At 34.7% G+C, this 22629-nt stretch overlaps 1 protein-coding gene across 3 annotated transcripts in view; it reads right to left on the bottom strand.

Moving 5' to 3' along the window:
* GABPB1 (GA binding protein transcription factor subunit beta 1) overlaps nt 1–22629 on the bottom strand; it is a 52293-nt gene that overhangs the window by 7781 nt on the left and 21883 nt on the right. For 2 of the 3 annotated variants that reach the window (XM_016210147.2, XM_087821484.1), the window contains exons 2-7: nt 19032–19139; nt 14603–14770; nt 12693–12887; nt 11471–11582; nt 10982–11095; nt 2207–2392 (exon numbers count right to left, since the gene is read on the bottom strand). In XM_016210147.2, the coding sequence (XP_016065633.1) occupies nt 2207–2392; nt 10982–11095; nt 11471–11582; nt 12693–12887; nt 14603–14770; nt 19032–19139 (883 nt within the window). The remainder of the gene's footprint in view (nt 1–2206; nt 2393–10981; nt 11096–11470; nt 11583–12692; nt 12888–14602; nt 14771–19031; nt 19140–22629) is intronic. The other variant, XM_016210148.2, reaches the window with a different exon arrangement.

The following is a 22629-nucleotide window of genomic DNA, read 5'->3' as shown; positions in this document are numbered from 1 at the left end:
ATCAATGACTCTCTCATCATTGATGTTTCTATCTCTCTCTCCCTCTCCTTTCCTCTCTCTAAAATCAATAAAGATATATTTTTTTAAAAAACCACACAACAATAAACAATGGGGAAAATTACAATTGTTCCATAGTCTTTAATGTTTTTCTGTCAAAACATTAAAAACTGTCATTTATAAATGTAAACAGAAATGAAAAAAGTAAAACTAATATTTACTTAGTGAAATGTAATTTAAAACATTAGAAATAATGAGAATTAAAGTCTTTCCTTTCTTTTAACTCATATTATGTTATACCTATAAATTAAGAATTTTAGAACCTTGTATTTGTTTCATTGAACTACCTACATAGTATATATGTTCACATGTCTGTCAGTTTACACATTTTAAAATTATGGAGTCTTTACAAGTTTATTTTAATATTCAGTAGGTTCCTCTTATTCTTCTTTTCCAGAGTTATTTTCTTTTTCTTCTTTCCTCCTCCCCTATCAACAGAAACTTAGCCTCTGATTGGCTACTTCCAGAAAGAGACCTATTGGTCTTTGTTATGGGCTGAATTGTGTCCCCCGCAAAGTACCCTCAGTGCTTCAGAATGTGACCGCATTTGGAGACAGGGACTTTAAAGAGGTGAATAAGGCAGAATGGGGTCATTTGGGTGGGCGATAATCCAATATGACCGGTATCCTTAAGACAGGACCAGGACACAGACAATACACACAGATGAGGAACAACCATGTGGAGACACAGCAAGAAGGCAGCCATCTGCCAGCCACAGAGTGAGGTCTCAGAAGAAACCAAAACTGCCAACACCTTTATCTTGGATTTCAAACTCCCAGCACTATGAGAAGATATATTTTTGTTGTTCAAGTCACCCAGTCTATAGTATTTTGTTTTGATAGCCCTAGCAAATAGTGGGGGTTTTTTAATATCATACTACATTTATAAATTAAGTCAGGAAGAACTGAGAGCTTTGTGATAGTGAGTCTTGCCATCCAAAACTATGAGTTTCTTTCCATTTGTTCATCAATGAGATTTGGCTGTATAAATGTCAGGTTTTGGAAAAAATGTTGTATCTGCTTGATACAAATACTTTGAAAGTTTTCTTTTCTGTATAATTGGATTAGTTCTTCTAAGCTTTGTGAAAGCACCTAGGCCTGATCGAAATCTTAGACCAGCTACCAGCAGATGATTTCTGCAGAACAGGAGAAAGGCCTCTCAGACTTCCCAGGTCTCCTCTTGTCCCGCTACAGTGACAAATTCTTTCCTACAGTGTCACACCTCCTCTATCACTAAACCAAACAGTTTAGGAGAACTTCTACCTCCAGCCCTTCCCTTCCATAATTCCTCCACGGGCCATGAAGAAGCATGGTCTCTGCAATCCTCGTCATTTTCTAAAAGGTTATGTCTGTGCACAGTTTTTTTCCGGGGCCTGGGAGCAGAGTGATGCTTTCTCGGCTGGGAGCTTTCTGCACCTTCTCTTCCTGCTTCCTCCACTATTCATGCCCTATTCTATCTTAGCCCTGCTTGCCATACCTCCTATTCAGTCTGAGCCCTATCTTGCTGGAAGTGTTTATTTATTGCTCATTTCTGAGCTCAACCCTTTTCTTCATGCACAGTTGTGGGTTTTCATGAGAGTTCTCTTGCCCTGGCTGTAATAGTCTTAAGATGTTTTTGGAAGCACTTAAAATATGGAATTTCATGGTTTTCTCAGCCTTTTAGACTCACTGAAAACGTAGCTGGGGCTTCTGCTTCATCCATCTTATTGCTCTCTGCAGTTTCCAAGAGGGGAAAAAATGGGAAAATTCTCAACAAAGCTGCTAAAAGTTACCACCACATACCTACTACAAGTCTTAAATCCAACTTTTTTTTAAAGTAGCCTTTTCTCACATGGTATTTTTAAAAGCTCACATGATATCTGAAGTGCATAAAATGGCCTAAGAAATTATCATCCAATGCTTATTTTGAATTATTTATCTAAGTTCATTTTCCAACCAGAATGCCTTGGGGCCAATTCTTCTTTCCACCTGGTATATACTCAAGAGAAAGCAAGCTAATTTTAATACTAGCCTAGGGAAATAAAATTAAGTCTGTTGCAAAGGGTTACAAAAGTATAATTTAAGGCAAAACTCAATGCTCTGAAAAATATATCATGACTTCCTGCAAATTGAGATTAAACACAAACTTTACGGAAATGCCTACTACCAACCTTGCTGTCCATCCGGCATGGTCACAATGATGGGCTGACCTATTCCACTGGTTGGAATAGAGTGCAAATTTCCAAGCTGGATTCCATCGGTAACTATTGTGATGACTTGCTGACCCCCTGAACTAACTACTTGCTGAATTGCACCATCCACCGATTCTGCAGTAACTACTTCCTCCGTAGCAACTACTGGAAAAAAAAAGTGAAAATCAGTGAACACATATAAAAATATAAACAGGACTTTCTGTGTTGGCACCTTTGCTTTCTCTGCTTCTTTCTTACACAGAAAAGCTTTTACATTGTTTTAAACTTTAGTCTCCAGCGGTGCTGTACATATCTATGTAAATATTATGACTACAAATCCCACAGTTTACAGTGAATTTCAACTATCTATGCATGTTGTGTATTTAGGAAAATGACTCCTCTTCATTTAGTTATATGAGATACAAAATTTATAAGGTTTCCTAAGGTCACAAATATGACAAAGGTTATACTTGCTTAATAAAATTCACAGCCCAAAAGATAATTTTACATGTGGTTACACTCCATTTACATATCAATATGAGTTGATAATCATTTCCATATCCAATGAAACATGAAAATCTGTATTTTTCAAGTAGCCAGAATAAACAATATTCCCTTTTTGGATTATGTGAACAGGGGTTGCCTTGATAACAAGTGGTATGCAGATCTGGTATCGTATGAATAATATAATATGCAATATTTGATAATATATATTAAGTATAATATATTATAATGTTATAGTAATATGATATACTATAACATATTAGTACATAATATAACATATTAACATTTATATCAGTAAAATCCAAAATGTTGCTCTTAATATTTTATGAGAGGCTCAGAGAGTATTCTAGCATCTGAAAACAGTACCCCTGGATTTGTGTGGGTAAAGAAATTACAAGTTAATACTGCCAAAATCTTTTCCTACAGGCAATCCTATGACCAACTACGGATTCCAAAAGACAAACACAGGAGCAGTCCTTGTAGTTTTACTTAAAATAGTCAAAAACTTGAAACAAACCAGATAGCCATCAAAAGTAGAATGAATAAACAAACTGCGGTAGATCACACACTGGAATACTATACAGAATTTATGTGACTAAATGTAAAACATGGATAAATCTGACAAAAAAACCATGCTGAGTGATGTAAATCAGACACAAAACACATATTGCATACTTCCCTTTATGAATTGAACAATGATTACCCATTTAGGATTGATCACTGATAATTCTTTATACTGTATGCTTATGATCTATGCACTTTTCTGTATATAGGTTATAATTCAATAAAGCAGCATCAAAAGGAATGACAATAAGGAATTGTAACACACTGAATTTTTTAAAATCCATTTATCTATAATACCTAATGAAAAAGGAAAGGGGGAAAGATCTTCTTGATAGAAGAATCATATCTAATTAACCTAAGAAAAATTATCATTGTAACCCAAAAATTATCATTTCACATCCTAACAGATGTTAAAACCACTGGTGAAATGTTCTGAGGAAACAAGATATTTAAATGTTCTCAAGGTATGACACAGAAGATAAGCATTTGTTAGAAAGGGGGAAGCGTGCCTATAAAGACCTGGCAGTCACCAGGCGGTCATTATCAGGGCAGCCTGACATCATGTGCCTCCTAATGTGATGCAATGTGAGATTACAACATGCTACTGTGTTCTTCCTGGAAATGTTTGGTTTGGATCTCATTATTAAGAAACAAATGAATCTAGAATGTGGGTGATCCTGCAGATGACTGGCTTAGACTCTACAAAGATTTCAATGTCATAAAGAACAATGGAGGCATGGGACTGTCCTAGACTGGGGAAGACTAAAGAGACACAATAACCAAATACCATGTGTGAACTTGATTGGATCCTGGGTGAAAAACAGAGCTCAAAGGACATCTTGGGGATAACTGGGGAAACTTGAATTATGGGCCGTATGTCAATATCGTTACCCAAGTAATGTTGATGCTTTTAGGAAATGTAATGGAGATGTGAATATGTAAAGGGCTGTCATTATTCTTGAGACACATGCTGAAGTATTAAAGGATGAAGTGTCATGAAGTCTGCAGCCTTTCAGATAATTTGGCAAAATAAGACTGTGGGGGTGAACAGGCAGGTGCGGCAAGATGTTAACAGGTGGTGAAGACAGGTGAAAGGTGTGAAGTTCATCCTCCAGTTTTAATATGGGAAAAATCATTTCTATTTCTAAATGATACGGGCTTTTTCAAATGTGTTACCTGAGGCAACTCTTTACAAAAGTTTAATTTAAAAGCTCTCCTCGAGTGCTACCATTCAGATACAGTTGCTCTGAAACATGCGAAGTTGCTACCAACTCCCAGCAGAATGTCATGGATATCAATGACCATGGGATCAACTGAAGACAGAGAGGCCCTACACACATGAACTACTAAAGGGTTACAATACAAACTGCAGAAAATAATACTCAAAATGCAAACCACCTTTATATTTTGAGTTCTCTCATTTTTGTTTGTCTTAAACTATAATTGGGCTTTATATCCAAGCACTGAAGAAAATTTCAGGAAGATAATTATAATATGAGATATAGAACATAAAATAGTAATATATTCAATAGAACTACTACTAAGGTTTTCAAACACATTAACTATTGCTTTGATTTTGTAAGAAAATATCCATATGAAAAAGAAATGTTCACTCTTGTTGAATGCTAACTACAAGTAGTGACTATTTTGAAGTATCACGTTTGTAAGAAATTTCTGAGATCACACATAATCAAGGCACAACTCAAGAACTTTCATCTTTGCACTATTTGCAATGACTGTCATTAAAATAAAAGAGGTTTTGCCTTTCATCTAAAAAGCTTTCTTTTTAAGATGCGCTATGGTAAGGAACTTAAGAAAAAAATGAGGAAACCAATTACATAAGAAGACTAAGTGCTCCCAAGAAACCCTAAAAACTTATTAGCATAGAATACATGCTCAGGTACCTTAAAAAATGGGCTGGCCAAAAATAAAGAAATCAGCAGTCCCAAGTCAATTCCTTTAGTTTTATGCACAGGAAAATACACTATGAGAACACTTCAAATATGTATGTTTCAGGAATATACTTGCTTTTCCCAAAATTAGCAAAAATGAGAGCATAAGGGGGGGAAAAGTATACTTTAACAGAACCTCTGCAAATCTTGCTGGTCAAAAGAAATGTTCAATTGTGCCTAAACACTGGACGAAAAGGGGCCACATGCTAACCTGACAAGCCCAGGGCAGGCCTGTGTGGCGGCCTTGCAAACTCAGAGACCTAACGTAACCACATAGGATGGTCGGAAATTAAAACTTTTTAACTGAAAGCAGTTTATGGTAAGCAGTCATGTTCTAGGCCGGTATTTTTCCTGACAAAGGTCAATCTTTACCCTGAGTCTATTGTCTTTTTGCATCTACAATAACATATCTTTGGAATGCCAAAGTAATTTTCCTTTCTCCAGGCCCCTCAAAGCACTCCACTCTGCGGAGACCAGAAATCCCCTCACGGTGACGAGTCAATCGTTGGCTCTTCGCCATTCTGCATCCTCCCAGGTACAGGTGTGTCTGTCGTTCTGCTCTTCAGCCTTTCATCCAGTCCCAGAGGTTTCCCCACTGGGCCCTCTCCCACCTCCTAATCCATCACCAGGGGATCTCCTGTAGCCCACACAAGTCTCCTCTTTTGATTATAATGTATAAAATAAGGTGCACAGCTGCCATTCTCTGGAGCATTATCTCCATCTGTTGAGATTTTGCTTCCCGGCAACTGACAGTTTGGTTCAAATAAACTCACAAAAATTCTTCACAGGTTTGAATGTTTCTTAGGTCGACACCACACAGGACTCACACATTATCTTCAGATGCTAAGTCTCTTAGCGGGCTAGGCACCCACCGCAACAGATCAAATAAAGCAAAAGAGTCAAAATACTAAAGAGTAAAAAGGAACCAAAACTAGACTGCAAATAAGACTACTAATACGGTATTAGAAGATGAAATATTAGTCAAAAAAAGTATAATCCCTAAAATTATCAAGCTTAACAATGGAAGCTTCCAGCAAATATAGTAGACAACTACTTAACTTACAGGTAACTAAAAGACAAGCATTCCCTTAGTTTAAGTAGGTAACTATACTTAGCACCCTGAAACAATTCTTCTTTTTTTTTTTTTATGAACAGAGGGAAGTAATATCTTCTTTAAACCACAATTTTATTAATGCTCAGATATACAATTTCACAAGAATTCCCATAATCTAAAAAATTTTTCTAACCTTTGTGAACAGAAATCAATGTGTTAGGTAATAGTATATGTAAGTAAGGGAAAACTTAAGATAAGTAAAGCCTAGTGGGTCTGTAGATTCCTGACAGTGAAAAATTATTCCACCTTGTTTTAAAGTGCTCAACATAACATTCTTCTCATCTCAATATGACAAATCTGGTCTTGATCATCAGTGTCACATTTTTGTTTTAATTATATCCTAATTACCTGAAGCCTGCTCCTGAATTATTCAACCCCTGAAAACATTAACTAGCAAGCATCTAGATATATTTAACTATTCAAGCTATTAAGAAAGCCATTCCTCTCTCCCATATATTTTCCTTGTTAGAGATTCGCCTAAGCAACTAATAAATAATTAAATAAATATTAAATTACATATAAAAATGAAAAAATCTGGGCAAAATTCTTAAACTTTGGTGTGCCTTCGTAATCACCTTTGGGAGCATGTTAAAAATACAGACGTCGGGATCCCACCCCAAACCTACTCAATCAGAATCTATTGAGATAGAACTGGGGCAAATGTATTAAGATGATTCTTATTCACACAAAATTTACCTCTGCTCTTGTTGCCCATTATCATGTTAATTCAAGTTAACTGAAAAGAATTCAAATTAGTAGAAAACTTGAATTAGAGAATAATTAAAGGACTACAGCCTTCTGATCATTGGGTGCATATATTAACAAGCTAATTCCCAACTATTTTCAAGCAGAAGTTCTATTAGTTTAATAATGTAAAAGAAAATGACAATTATTATATTAATGTTGAGCTGCCTGATATTTCTCCTTAACTACTCCATTCCCAAATTCTGAAGAATGGTTTAAACAAGGTTTTAAAAAATTGTGTGTATACTTTTAAATGCTATACATTTTTTCACTGATTTCCAAAATAAGTTCATTTCATGTGTCCAAAGACAGCTGTATCCTCCCTTAAAAATAAATAACAGCATTCTGATTTATGTATCACCTTCGTATGAGTTTGCTGCATGTGTCAGTCCCTTATAGCAACTCAGGATATACTAATAAAACATTTCTGAAACCTCAAAGCTGAAAATTAAATCTTGGTCAAAATTCAATGATAGTATCTTAATTCAGATGACTACTGTGAGAACAAAAAGAGATAATGCATGTAAAGCACTTGGCACAGCAACAAGCATACAGCAAGAACCCAATAAATATTAATCATTATTTTTCTATAACTCACTATGCCAAATTGAATTTATAGCGAATACAAATTGTTTCATCACCGTTTTTTGGCTTGGACTGGAGCCTGATAAAGCTAATGATTTTTTTTTTTTTTAAATATATCTTTATTGATTTCAGAGAGAGGAAAGGAGAGGGAGAGAGAGAGATAGAAACATCAATGATGAGAGAGTCATTGATCGGCTGCCCCCTGCACGCCCCCGACTGGGGATCGAGCCCGCAACCCGGGCATGTGCCCTGACTGGGAATCGAACCCCGATTGCCTGGATCCTAGGTCGATGCTCAACCACTGAGCCACGCCCGGCCGGGCAAGCTAATGATTATTTAGTACAACTATGCACATTAGCATAGGCATAAACATTAGTAACAAATTCAGAGTATATTGAGACTTATCAAATCATTTCCCTATACTTCTCTTAAATAAAGAATCATGAAAATTATGCATGGAGATTTTAATCAAATAAGTTAAATACTTGGAAAAATAAAGGCTTATAAGGAAAGAATAAAACTGAAAATATTTACATAAAAAAACACTAGCAAGGACACAACTCGGTGAGATATTTTAATAGACAAGCATTAACAATCTGCCGTTATATTTGCTTATAACATCAAAAAAAAACAGTGATATCATTTGGTTTCACAATGAAAGCATTATAAAAGACTGATGTTCTTTATAAGGTTCCCATTGGACTAACATTAAGATTTGCCTCAACCCAGGTGGTGTGGCTCAGTGGTTGGGCGTCAACCCATGCACCAAGAGGTCACTAGTTCAATTTCCGGTCAGGGCACATGCCCGCGTTGCAGGCTCAATCTCCAGTGGGGAATGTGCAGAAGGCAGCCAATCAATGTTTCTACCTCTCCCTTCTCCCTCTCTCTCTCTAAAAATCAAAAAAACATGTTTAAAAAATAAAAGATTTGTCTTGTATGTGAAAGATGGCCCTAATGAACCATGAAGGTGCTATTTAAAATCATAGTTCCCAGATGAAGTGGGTGGTATCCTAGACTGTTACAAGTGCCTTCCCTTTATATTTAGGACCATGTCAGCCAGCCAGCCTCCATTTCAAATGCAGTCGATTTGCTGCTATATTCTGGCTATTTGGTATCCAAAAGATGTGTCTATTATACTACTTAGCTGGTAAAAGAAAAGAGCATGAGCAGTACCAATTAGTGTACTGATGGTTCTTATATTTTGGTCTTCAATCATTTAAAAAGGACCAAAGAGGAGCAGAACATTTATTTCAACAGACTGTTTCAACAAACACACCTCAGAGGTAAAAGTAGAAACAGTGATACTTTTGTTAGATATGAGACAAAATGATAATTACACAAATATCTATATCATAAACCAACCTATAAACACTCTAGAAGAGACCAGCCCACTGATCACTGGAATAAACCGCATAGAGGAGACAGTATATTACAGTGGTCACAGACACACAACTTGGGAATCAGGCCTTGAGCACAAACCTCCTTTCACGACTTTATAGCCATGATGCTTTGGGCAAAATTACTTCACCTTCACAAACCTCAATTTCATCATATGTAAAATGGAAGTATTAATTTATTTCCCAGATCTTAAGGTGTCCTTGGAAAAATATATATAAACATTTCTAAGATGAGGATGAATCTGACAATTGATGTTAAAAGAAACCGGAGAGGCAAGAGGCAAAGCAATCATTTGCCTGAGCACATGCAAATTTATTTAATTATGCACCTCGGCTGAGTAGTGTATTTATACTGGTGGCAATGTACTCAACTGAACTTTAACTCAAGTACTTAAAATATCTTCAAAAAGATTCTGCTATAATATAGCATTGAAATGAAAATTTATTGTGCTCACAAAACTTTGTAAGTCACACGTAATAAGTCTAGTGAAATTACTAATTCTCTCAGACTAGACCACACATAACATTAAAAGTAAAAGTTAGGGAAGTTGGTATGACCAATTAATTCATGGAGCCAAAAAATCTAAATGTCAAAACTTCCAGCTAACGTTCAAGAAAAATTATTTAATTTTCAGATATATACTTTAAATAAAGAAAAAATATGCAAATTTAACCAAATAGAAACCACCAATGAAATTAATTTTATTTGATATGCTTATGTAATTACAAAGGTGCTAAAGAGATCTGGGCATAGGTTTTAAAAGCAGCATGTCAATATGATGATGCACATAACTGCTAACAGCCAAATGTGATTCAGAAAAATCTGAAGACTGTCAAATATAAAAGACCTAGATTGAAGCATTGATTATGATGCTAAAGAAGCTGTAGAATGGATGTTTATTATCACTAGTATGTAGAAAAAGAGAGAGAGCAAGAGAAAGACAAAGAAGAGAGAGAGAAAGAAAGAGGGGGCGGGGGTAGGTTTTCTTCCCCCCGGAAAAAATACATCTTTCAGTCAATAGCACCTTGAAGAATCAAATCCAGTAATACCTACCTTCAAGCTTTTTGGTGAGGATTAAATGAGATCATAAGTAAAAAATTTACCACAGTGTATAGCACACACAGAAAGTATTCAATGAATCGTTGTTGCTGCTGCTGTTATTATTATTGATCACACTTTGAAACAACAGTAATTTAAATAATAAATGACATTAAATTCATTTTAATTTTATAAGCATTAGTCCAAATATAATGGTTTAAACTACAGTAAGAATAATAGTTTTGTGGAGTTTTTTTTTATTCCCTAATTAAAAAAATATTTTGCTTACATAATTATAGCAAGAACTATTTTGGTTAAGTATAAAGGTAAACTTTACCTAAACCAGTTATTAATACTGTTTGTCATCCCTTAATAGTGGTGCTGGTATCCTATTTCCTAGTTCTGTCAGTTGTTAAGATTTTATGTCATTCTAGTGGAAATGACAAAGATAAAAAGTTATGAAGGACAACAAATTCATATATATTTATCTACATACTTTATTTATACAAAAAGTCACGAACTAGCAAAACAAAGGCCAAATTGGGTACACAGGCATGTTTTCTGTGAACCACACAAGTTTTTAAATTTCAATTAAATTTTAATTAATTGGGAATATTTAATATTCCTTTAAAATTCAGATTTTCAGCTCCCCCTGAAAAAGCAGGATTTGGCAACACTGAGTATATGACTATCATCAGCTGCAGCTGAGTAGCTGCCGCCTCCCTGCCCTGCCCCTCTCTTTAGAAGGCCATCATCTCAACCCTGCCCACTTCAGCCTTTTATAATACCATCCTGGCCTCTGTGAATATTTGAATCTCCAGCTTTTAATGTATACATGTGATCTGTTTTTCTAACCTGGAGTTTCCGAAGAATTTGACAAGGGAGCAGATGCTTCAGCTAAGGCAGCTAATGTAGCTAATACTGATGTAGAGGAGTTTCCAAACTGAACAGCAGACACACCCGTTTCATCTATGAGAAAAGAGAAAATAGATTTGAATTTTTAAGAAGCTTAATCTGATATTATTTTACTTTATTCGACTCTTAAATGAAGCGTGGATAATATTAGTTCTGTGAAAAACGAGCTTGGACAGCAATAGTTTTTTAAAGATAATATTGCAGTATGTTTTGCAATATCACCTTTCTTTGGATTTTCTCATAAAAATTTGGATTTCTTTTTCCTAGTTATACCAAAGAAAACCAAGGTAGCTAAAATATTCTTACCCTTATTCTCCAACTGTCCTTTCTCAAAAGGATGGATACCTACTAAGGCTTAAAATCCCAATAGCTATCCTATATGCATCTCAATACCTGTTGCCTTGGATGAATTTTCTGAAGATACCAGACCTGTTAGGTTCACCACCCCTCCAGGTCCAATGATAAACTGTGGTGTTGCAGCATGTATCGTCACAGTGTCAGGACTCTCTGGGTTTGTGTTGATTTGGTTCTGCATAGCGATCTGGGGGACAAATCACCACAATATTGTCAGAATTATAACCAGAATGTATAGCACAGCCTCTCGATGTAGTACAGACACAAACATAAAGGAACATTCTGTAATTTAAGAAGAATCATATAATACAAATGGACATCTTTTTTTATGGTCTTCTGAGAATATAGCACTAAACTTAACATATGAATTTATATTCTAAGTACCCATTAGGTAAAGCAGCAAAATCCCATGAGAAGAGACATGGATATCTAAAAGGCTTTTATAGAACACAGCTGAAAGGTATGCTGCTGCCCTCTGACTATAGAAATTAAATTACTTAAATCAAATTATTTCCTCTACTATATTCAGCACCTATAACACTACATATATAAAGCATGTCCTTTCCAATTAATTGTTCTACATCTTCAACCCTAACCCCAAAACTGCACTCCTAGGAGCAAAAGAGTTGGAAGAGGCTGGCAAATTCATTTTACTGAACATATCTTTTAAGTAACTAGCAGAAGTTCAATAGAGTCAGATGGTCTTAGAGGAGAGCTTTATTGGGAAGGATAACAGAAGATATGAAAGAGGAGGCAGGAAGTAAAGAAGATAATTTACATCAATGCTGTCCAGCCAATGAAAAGAGAAGTAATGTTGCTTATTAGAATAACTTGCCCAAAGCCATAAATAACCATGCTCATTAAGAGATTTTTCTGAGGATGGCGAGAAATAAAAGAAACCATTGAGAATGATAAAGACTGTATCACTCACTCAGGGGACATTATTATGGTTGCAAAAAAAACTTTTGAGTGAAAGTATAATAAACTTTGAAACACCATATGGTATCCAAAACCATATGGTATGCAACAAAAGTAATTAACAGAATAAAATGTCTTAAAGGAGAATTCAGGAACTTAACACAGAAAGTAATCACCTTACCTAATCTTCTAACGTCACATGCAAAGACTAGAGGCTTACAATCAGGAAAATGAAGAGTAATGGACATGGAGAAAGTAAAAGGGGCTTAGGTCAGTCCAAAATAACCAAGTCCAAAATGGAAAGCTACAAACTGAGTAATTCAAATCATCCACAAGACAGAGGTCCTTTTATTTTCTTAAGTTAAAAGCCAAAAATTACCTGTAATATCTCCGCTAAATCTTCATTCCCGTTGTCTATGGAAATATCAAATGCAGTTTTACAAAATTTACTTTGCGTGTGTACATCAGCACCGTATTTGATTAAAAGCTCCACCACATCTTGATGATTGTGTTCTGTGGCCCAATGTAGAGCTGTCATCTTTAACATGTCCTTTGCATTGACATCAGCACCATGCTACAAAAATATTTCAAAATAAGAGATTTCTAAAATATGAAATATTAAAAATTGCTGAAATGAAAATACTAGACATTACACTTTAAAGAAGTTGCTACTAACATGATCAACCATTTTTTTGTGTTGAATAATCTATATGCTCCAGGATCACCACACATCTGTCACTTAATCGATTTTCTATCAGGATGACTTTCCTAATTGTTTTCCTTCTAATTTCTTAGGAGTGCAGCACTTATTTTTTTCAGTCACCCAGCTATGAGCATGAAGGTCTAGAACAGAATAAGAAGTGAAGGAAAACTATGAGCATTCCTCCCAAATCCTATTTTTCATTCTAGTTCCTTATTTACACAAAAATATCCTTTGCTTTCAAAACCAGTGTAATACTTTCAACAATAAAGATAAATTAAAAATAAAATAAACATTTTTTAAAGCCCCCCACAAAAAAACAAACCAACAACCAGTGCAATATAAAGAATTTAAAGGGAACCATGTAAAAGTACACTGTCCAACAAGGTAGCCAACAGACACATGTGGCTAAGCACTTGAAATACAGCCTTCCGAATAGAGATGTTCTGTATGTATAAATACAAACTGGAGTTCAAAGATTTAACACCAAAATAAGGATGTAAAATATCTCATTAATAATTTTTATATTGATTTCATGTAGAAATGATAATATTTTGTATATACTGAGTTAAATAAAATATAATATTAAAATTACTTTTTACTTCTTCTAAGATAGCAAATAGAAAATCTAGAGGTACATATGATTTGCATTTGCAGCTTACATTATTAGGCTTCTTTTGTACAGGTTAATCTAGAGCAGAGATTTTCTACCTTTTTCATCTAATGGCACACATAAACTACTAAAATTCTGCAACACACCAAAAAATATATTTTTTGGTGATCTGACAAAAAAATAGGTATTTTTACTGATTTACAAAAAAAAAAATAATAATAGTAATTACCTACCCTTTTTGCTCCCAAGTGACTTTTTTAAAAAAAAATCAGGTGCCTATACCTATATAAGGATTTCTGGTACCAAGAATTAACCAATCAGGAACAACTATATTATGAGACGTGACCAGTAAGATGCAGCACTATTATATGACTTATATATTTATAGTTCAAGACAGGATATTCACACTGGACAGCTATCATTGTGTTGGCCGTTGTCATTTTTTTATTTGACAATCTAAGTGAAAAGAAGTCAGTGCCCCTGACTAAATAGTCAGGTATTGCATGTTTTAAAACTTCTTGCAGCACATTGGTTGACAATCACTGATCTGGAGGCAAGAGTAAAAAGGATTAAGAATATCTAAATCTATCATTCTCAGTTTCAGAATTTTCTTTTTGGCATTTAAATGGTTAAAAAAAAAATCCCCATTTGTATTGTTTGTTTGTTTGTTTATTATCCAAGCCTAATGTTCCTTTTCCATGAGCATTTTAACTGTGCTAATACAGAACCGTAGTCCCTCACCATGGCAGAGCTAGAGACCTAAGAACTCAATCGTTCGACCTGGCGAAGAACACACCGGGAACAGTGTTTTATCCTCACAAAGGAAAACTTCACCTGATATGCTTCCACACACAAAGTGAGGTAACAGCGGGGAAAGTGGACATTCAATAAAACTAGTTTCCTTCTCCCTCTTATAAAACCATCAAGCCTTTAGAAGTTTGCTTTCAAAAGCAAAGTACAAGAAGAGAGCACATACCTGAAGCAAAACCTCTACTATGCTGGCATGGCCCTCAGAAGCTGCCATGTGCAGTGGCGTCCGGTCCACTTTGGTTCTGGCATCCCTACTTACACCAGCTCGAAGCAGTACTTCTGTGGTGGAATAATGCCCGTACTGTGCTGCCAGGTGAAGTGGAGAAGTTCCCAGCTATACCACAAGAAAAAAAATCCACATTTATAGTCATTTGCAACACTTCTATTACTGCCTTCTATTTTATATTTTCTGTTTACATAGGAAAATTACATTATCTGTTTACAAAGTAACTCAAAACTCAAAAGAAATAATTTATACTTATGACATTTTCTTCACAGAGGCCTTCCAGGATTTCTTCAGTGAAGAGGAAAAGTCAATATTTCAGATAAAAATAGCCTAAACAAAATTCATTTCATCAGGAATTAGAGATAATTAGGGTTTGAGAAATTTTTTGGAGTATTGGAATCTTTTCCTCCTATCAACCACACACACAAAACTTCTTTTCATCTATGAAATTCATATCAAATAAATGTACTAGTGCACATTTTTATATTAAACTGTTTGGTAGGACTTAAAAAAATTAATTAATTAAAGCACCTCAGTGATATTTCTAGTTCGCATAGTCATATTTCAGGGGAAAAGTCTGATCTGAGGTGTGCCTGCCAAAGGTCAGTCAGGACAGAACCAAAACAGAGCCCAGTTCTCCTAAAACTAAGTCCATGTGTTTGAGCCACTACATTAACACTATATTCACAATATACAAGGGAAGTACTAAAATGTTAGTGAAGAAGAACCTTATCAGAGGCATCACCGTTAATATATAAAAATTAGAATTGTTCTATCACATGCATTTAGAGACACAGAAAGTCCCTATAACTCTCTAATTACCAAGGCACTGATGTTTCAGAGAACCAAGATAGTTCACTAGAACATGAAATTTGCTAAGACCACTACTGTAATAATAGCATCTAAGGCTTTTGTTTAAGCACCTTCCATGGCAAGCGCTATTCTAAGACCTTTATACATGTTATCATTTAACCTCCTCATAACATAGGTACTATTACTATCCTCATTTGGCAGTAAAAGAACTTAAGGCACAAAGAGGTTACCAATTTGCCTGAAGTCACACAAGTGAGAGTCATAATACAAAGTTAGGCATGTGCTCTCAGTATACGGTAAAAATAGAAATCATTTAATCTGGGGTTGATTATTTTATTACTAATAAAAGCCTTGTGTATTTTTAGGGAAGGTCTTTCTAACAGATCAGAAAGATTCTTTCTATATTTTTCTGTAACTGACACTTTCTATACTCATAAATTCTAATTTTTTAGAATTCTCTCTCTTTTTTTTTAAATATGTTCTTTACTGATTTCAGAAAGAGGAAGGGAGAGGGAGAAACATCAATGATGAGAGTCACTGATTGGCTGTCTCCTGCACGCCCCCTAAAGGGAGCGGATGGAGCCCGAAACCAGAGCATGTGCCCTGACCGAGAATCGAACTGGGATATCCTGGATCATAGGTCTATGCCCAACAACTGAGCCACGCTGATCGGGCATAAATTCTAATCTTTAATGAAGTATCTAAATGGCCCATTTTAGCAACCATGGATTCTGCTCAGTGTAATAATAGGGCTTACTTTGAACTTTTTTCTTCTTGAGACCATACCTTTTTGGTTGATAATACAAAATATATATATACATACTATATGTAGTTTAAAGAAAAAAATTAAGGTAAACACTCGTGAAACAACCATCATAGTCCAGAAATAAAACACTGCCAGCAATTCAAAACTTCCCATGTGCCACTCCCCTTCCTCAGCCCCAGAGGTAATTACTATCCTGAATTTTGTAATAAGCATTGCTTTATTTTGTTTGTTTTTAAATCACTTATACATCCCTAAATAATATACTTTGTTTTTGCCTATTTTGAACATTGTTTAGTCATCCTGCATGTATTTCTCTTTGACTTACCTTTTTTTGCTTAAGAGTATGTTCATAAGATTCACCCATGTTGGTGATTTTAGTGTAGTTCAGTAATTTTCTTTGCTCTGTAATAGTGTAGTGAATGAATAAGCCACAATTAATTTAACTAATCTACTGATGAACATTTGGGTTTCCAGTTTTTTGTTACTATGAATGATGCTGCTGCTAAAATCAGTCTTGTAAATGGCTCTCAAGTACATGAACAAGAATGTACTTGAATGTTTTCAGAAGTTCAACATCACAAGTATGCACAAGGTTTGAATTTACTAGATACTGCCAAACTGTCCTCCAAAATGTTTATACCAATTCACACATCTCTTCACCACTGCTTGGTACTGCTAGACTTTTTTTCTAGCTAATCTGGTGGATGATATACAATGATATTTCATGATTTTACTTTGCATTTACCCAATTACTAATGTAGCTGAGCATCTCTTCATGTTTTTTGGTCATTTGAACTTTTTCTTTGGTAAAGTAGCATATCAAATAATTTGCCCAGTCTTCTTTGTCTTATCTTTTATTACTGCCACGGGAATTCCTTCTGTATTATGGATACTAATCCTTCTTAAGACCCTTTTGTCTTGATGTACTATGGTATCACTATGATGTCTAGATATGGATTTTTTTTATCGATCCTGCTGAAGATTTGATGGGCCACTTTAATCTATGAGCTGCCATCTTTCATCAGCCCTGCAAAAATCTGTTATCATGTCTCAAAATTATTTCATCCCTATTCCCTCTCTCCTTGTGGGTTTATGACTAGATATATCTTAGACTTTCTCACACTAGCCTTCATGGCTCCAGACAGCTTTTATATTTTGTATCAATTTCTGTTTTGCATTCAGGATTTTTTTTCCATATCATTCAGTTTACTAATTTTCTCTTCAGCTGTTCCCAATTTGCTTATACTAAAATCTTATAGTCTTCTTCTGTTGTCAGTTGTTTCAGTGGGTTATTGTTCAAAATGCCTTGTTTCCTTGTCTATTCAGTTACTTTTGACTGTTCATTTTCATTGGAATTTGTGGATATAAAGCCTGGAATGAAGGTAGGTTCCTCCAGAAAGGATATTCATTTGTTTCTCCCAGGAACCTAGGATAATCTCTAGTCCAAAGATCACTTTAAATTCATTTTTCAGTTTATGGTTTCATAGAATGCACAAGTATTTATGAGTTCAGGACACAAATGTGTGCAAGGAATGGCTTGTGACTCCAAATTTTTTCCTCTCTCCATCTGATGTCTTGGTTCAAGTCAGTTCCTTTTCCTAGCAGTACCCTGAAAACAGGGGCAGAAGCAGGTAGAAGGGGGTACTTCTGGGTTGTCCTTGTACTGAAGGTGCATCTCTTTGGGATTCCAGAGTTACGGGGAGAGATCCTCCTAGGAGACTTGTCTCTATGAGCAGTCTCAGGTCTTTGCCTTCAGTAATCCATGCCAGTGAGGTGGGAAAACCAACAGGCAAATTTACTTCAGCAAATGTCTTAGGGTAAAATTTCTCTGGGTTCTGGCTTTTGCTTAGTTTTTTAGGTTGATAATCTCTATTTTCTCTCTAACTCATGAGTGCACTTAAGATTTTTTTGAAATATTTAATCAAAAAAATCTTTAAAGACAGATGTTAAAATATTTATGGATGAAATGAAATGATTCCTGGAATCTGCTTTAAAATAATATATAACCAAAAAAGTAGACGAGGTTATAGAAGAAACAAAATTCATCAGGATTTTATAATTTTTGAAGTTGAATAAAGGGTATGCAGGGGTTGATATATGTCTGAAATTGTCCATAATAAATTTCTGTTTGTTTGTTTGTTTTTAATGAAAAATAAAAAAGAACACAGGACAAGTAAGCCAAAACCAACAAAATTAAAAATCTGAAATTTTTAGTTGTTACCAACAGAATGGTTAATCTAGATTCCCAGCCCTCGGAACTCCCAAAAGCATCCCTCCTTTTGATTTAACCCAAGAATTAAATAGAGTTACGGTTTCTGTCTTCCTCTCTATTGCCTTCTAAAATTACTAAGAACTTCCCATTCCAGTCTTCCTCTTTGGTCATGTTTGCAATAGTTTTGCAAGTATCGATTGAAATGCAAACATTTTTTCCTTTTTAGAAGCAATTATAACATTAACCCCAATCTTTACCTGTTACTTTCTGAATTATAAATTATACCTGTGCTATTTATAAGACCTTTAAATTAAATCACATTTTATATTCATCCTGTATTATTAAACTCCATAGTTTAAAAGAAAACCCCTTTGAGAACAGAATACTTGGATAAGGTTATCAAATATCAAAAAATGATACAAACATTCCCTTTAAAAGATAGCTATAATTCTAAAGTTGCAAACAAATTTGCAAAAGAAAATTTTTACCACTTAAACACAATATTGACTAAATTTGTATTTGAAAAAACTCAAAAATGAGAAGGAAAAAAACACCACAACATTAGAATCATTCTTTACCCAGTCTGTAGTAAAAGGAGCTCCATTTGCCATCAAAATACGAACTTCATCATCTTGACCTGCTCGTGCTGCTTCTAAAAGCTTCTTTCCCAAATCTACCAGGGACATCTAAACAAAACATAGATGAATTTAAAATCTCTGAAGTTAGAAAACTGTCTCAGCCTCCTGAGCCAATAAATAATCCCACTTTTGAGATCTACACTGAAGGAATGATAAAAATATATTGAAACATCAATAAAGGTTATATATGTAAATATGTATGTATATATATCTACATATATTATAATCATTTTTATAATGTGAACAATCTAAAGATAGGAAAATGGTTAAATACTGAACTCTAGTAGAATAAGATGCAGAATTTAAAATAATAGTTTTGAACTTATACAGTAACATTAAAAAGTTATGTCATGTTAAGTGAAAAGATAAGATACAAAATTAATTTTTGAATGTCAAAATATGCACAAAAAGAACAAAATACTGAAAATTATTAAGAACAGAGTGGTGTGGTTATGAGAAATTTTGCCTCCAGTTTACAAAGCTTCTGTAATGTTACTACATTACCTTCCTAATTTAAAAAGTGGATTTCTACTAGTATTTAATGGGCAAGTGCCAGGGATACTAGAGGTGCAGCAATGCAAGGAACAATCCACTATGGCAAAGAATCCCCACATGTCCTGGATGAATTTTAAATTATATTGTATGACTGTTAAATAAGGAAATGCTGACATTAAGGAAAATTATATACTACTGACTTACTAAACAGGAAGAATGGGGGAAAGACAAAAATGCAGGATATTAAGGACTTAAAATAGCAAACTTATTGATCTGCTTACAAGAATTTCAACAAAACAATGATGCATTTGTCCAACTTCTCCCATAATTCTGCAATTATCTTAATTATTCAAAACATATAATATTTAAAGACCCAGGATACTTAAGTTACTGTGGTTTTAAAATTCCATGAGCAATACAACTGTGTAGTCGATTAATGTAGCTGAATACTTTTAAATCAGTGGTTCTTAATGGTAGCAACAATGCCCCCTAGAGGACACTTTGTATATGCTGGCATTCTGGGGACTGATGGAAAGAGGAGTGGGGCAAAGACTGTCTACTAGTATTTAATGGGCAAGTGTCAGGGATACCAGAGGTGCAGCAATGCAAAGAACAATCCACTATGGCAAAGAATCCCCACATGCCCTGGATGAATTTCAAGCATACCACTGAATATATTGAAGGCCAGAATTTAATATGTAAAAAAATATATTTTCCACAGTTATTAATGTACCTCAAATTTCCCAAAATGCAACCATACTATAAATCTGTTTTGTTCAGAACTTTACTAAATCGTGTCACTAATTCTCAATGCCATTTGGGTATGTGAATCACCAATATAAACAACATTGTATCAATCACACTTTCATAGCTATCACATTCACAATGATTTTATGTGTAGGTGGCAACCATTTGACTACCTCTTGTGCCATCTAGTGGAGTCCAATGGAATATTTACATACTGAAATACACATTTTATTATAAGCTGCTTTCCTTCTATTTCTCCTGTATATTAAAATTAGGGTATTATAATGATTTTTTAAAGTAATGCAGAGAGGTAATTTTTTTTCTTCTTTTCCTTTACTCCCAGTTCTTTTTTAAAAAATTTATCTTTATTGTTGGAAGTATTACAGATGTCCCCTTTTTTCCCCATTGACCCCTTCTACCCTGCACCCCCCTCCAGGCTTTCACCACACTATTATCTGTGTCCATGGGTTATGCATATATGCACATAAGTTCTTTGGTTAATCTCTTCCCACCCACCCAGGTTGGTAATATTAACTATGATTTTCATTTCCAGTTAGCAAAAGGGGCAATATAAAATATTTATTATAAAAAAGCAGCAACAGATCTAATAAGACTGAAAATCAATTTTTTAAAAATACATGAGCCCTGGCTGGTGTGGCTCAGTTGGCTGGGTATCGTCCTTGCACTAGGAATTCTCCAGTTCAATTCTGGCCAGGGCACACACCTGGGTTGCTGACTCGATCCCCAGTAGGGGGCCTGCAGAGGGCAGCCAATCCATGTTGTGCTCTCAATAATGTTTCTCTCTCTCTCTCTCATTCTCCTTCCCTCTCTAGCCCTCTCTTTCCTTTCCTCTCTCTAAAAATCAATAAACTATTCTTAATTTTTTAAAAATGTGCATGAGATCAAGTAAGACCAAAATCAAAGGTGCTCTCATTTGGGATAATTAGTAAAACTTAAGATAATGAAAATGTCAAAATGTAGCAATTTCACTTCTGACCCTCATCTGAGGGAAACCATACACATCATAGAATAATTCTTACCCTTAAAGGAATTCAATTGCATTAAGACAACAAAATGGACCAAGGGGGCCATCGTCCCAGATAGAGCCCTCAATTTACTTGGTTCATTGTTTACATACTAAATCCTGAGAGATAAAGTAGTATTAGACTTAAACAAAACCATGCAAAGGCCTAGCAATAAGTGATTTGGTATATCAAGTAATCAAATAAAGAAGCATAATTCAATTCAGTACATTTTAATGAATGTTAAAAACACTTACTGAAAATATGTGTATGGCACTAAATGCCATCTAGTTTAATACTCCTTTCATCTTGAGAAAACCAACCCAAAAACCCACTGTAATAAATTCCATTTTTAATTCCTTTACTGCCTCTGAAGAAGCTTATCATATTCCGATACAAACCATTATTTTTTAACTCCAATTAAATGTATTTTAATAAAATCTATAGGGGAACTTCAAAATGTCTACAAATGAGCCCTGGCCAGGGAACTCAGTTGGTTAGAGCATCATCCAGATATGCCAAGGTTGTGGGTTTGATCCCTAGTCAGGGTACATACAAAAATCAACCAATGAATTTATAAATAAGTATAGCAACAAATCAATGTTTCTCTCTCTCCCTTCCTCTCTCTAAAAAAATAAAATAAATTAAAAGTCTGCAAATGAAATCTACGTTTGCTCAAAAGTACCTGTACGTGCTGAGAGGGCCATCTAGTGGTAACAGGAATTAAAATTATTAAATTTTTAAAGCTTGAAGTCTAGTTTGCTGTGAATTTCTGTAATTTATACATAGTTCATTGAGCTGTTGTGAAGTTATAGCATCTCCTAGACATGAAAACACTCTATAAAACTGTAAACTAGTTTTAGTTCCATGTGAATTGCTACTAGCACTCTTAAAAATGAATATGAATAAAAACACTTAGAAAATATAATCCTATAATCTACTTAATAAGCCTTGTCTCATTAAAAGTTTTAGAATAAAATATCACTCCAATAAAATTATTCTAACGCTCCTCATCAGGCAACTTAGCACTATGTATGAACCAAAATCCTTTAAGATGTTCATACTCTCTGATCTAGTCATTTCACCCATATAATCTATCATAAGGAAACTATCTGAAACATAAATAACAGTAATTTTGTAAAACAGGAAAAAATGTAAATGTCCTAGTACAAACAATAAAGACATTAAAATAGATCATAATAGCATATTGTAGTCTTTTATTTTTTACTTTTTATTATGAAAGATGTTAGACAAATACAAGAATAGACACAACA

This window comes from Miniopterus natalensis, chromosome 1, assembly GCF_054644295.1.
Source record: "Miniopterus natalensis isolate mMinNat1 chromosome 1, mMinNat1.hap1, whole genome shotgun sequence".
Taxonomy (NCBI): domain Eukaryota; kingdom Metazoa; phylum Chordata; class Mammalia; order Chiroptera; family Miniopteridae; genus Miniopterus; species Miniopterus natalensis.
Note: the sequence above shows the minus strand (reverse complement) of the source record. Positions and strands in the feature narration are given on the sequence as shown.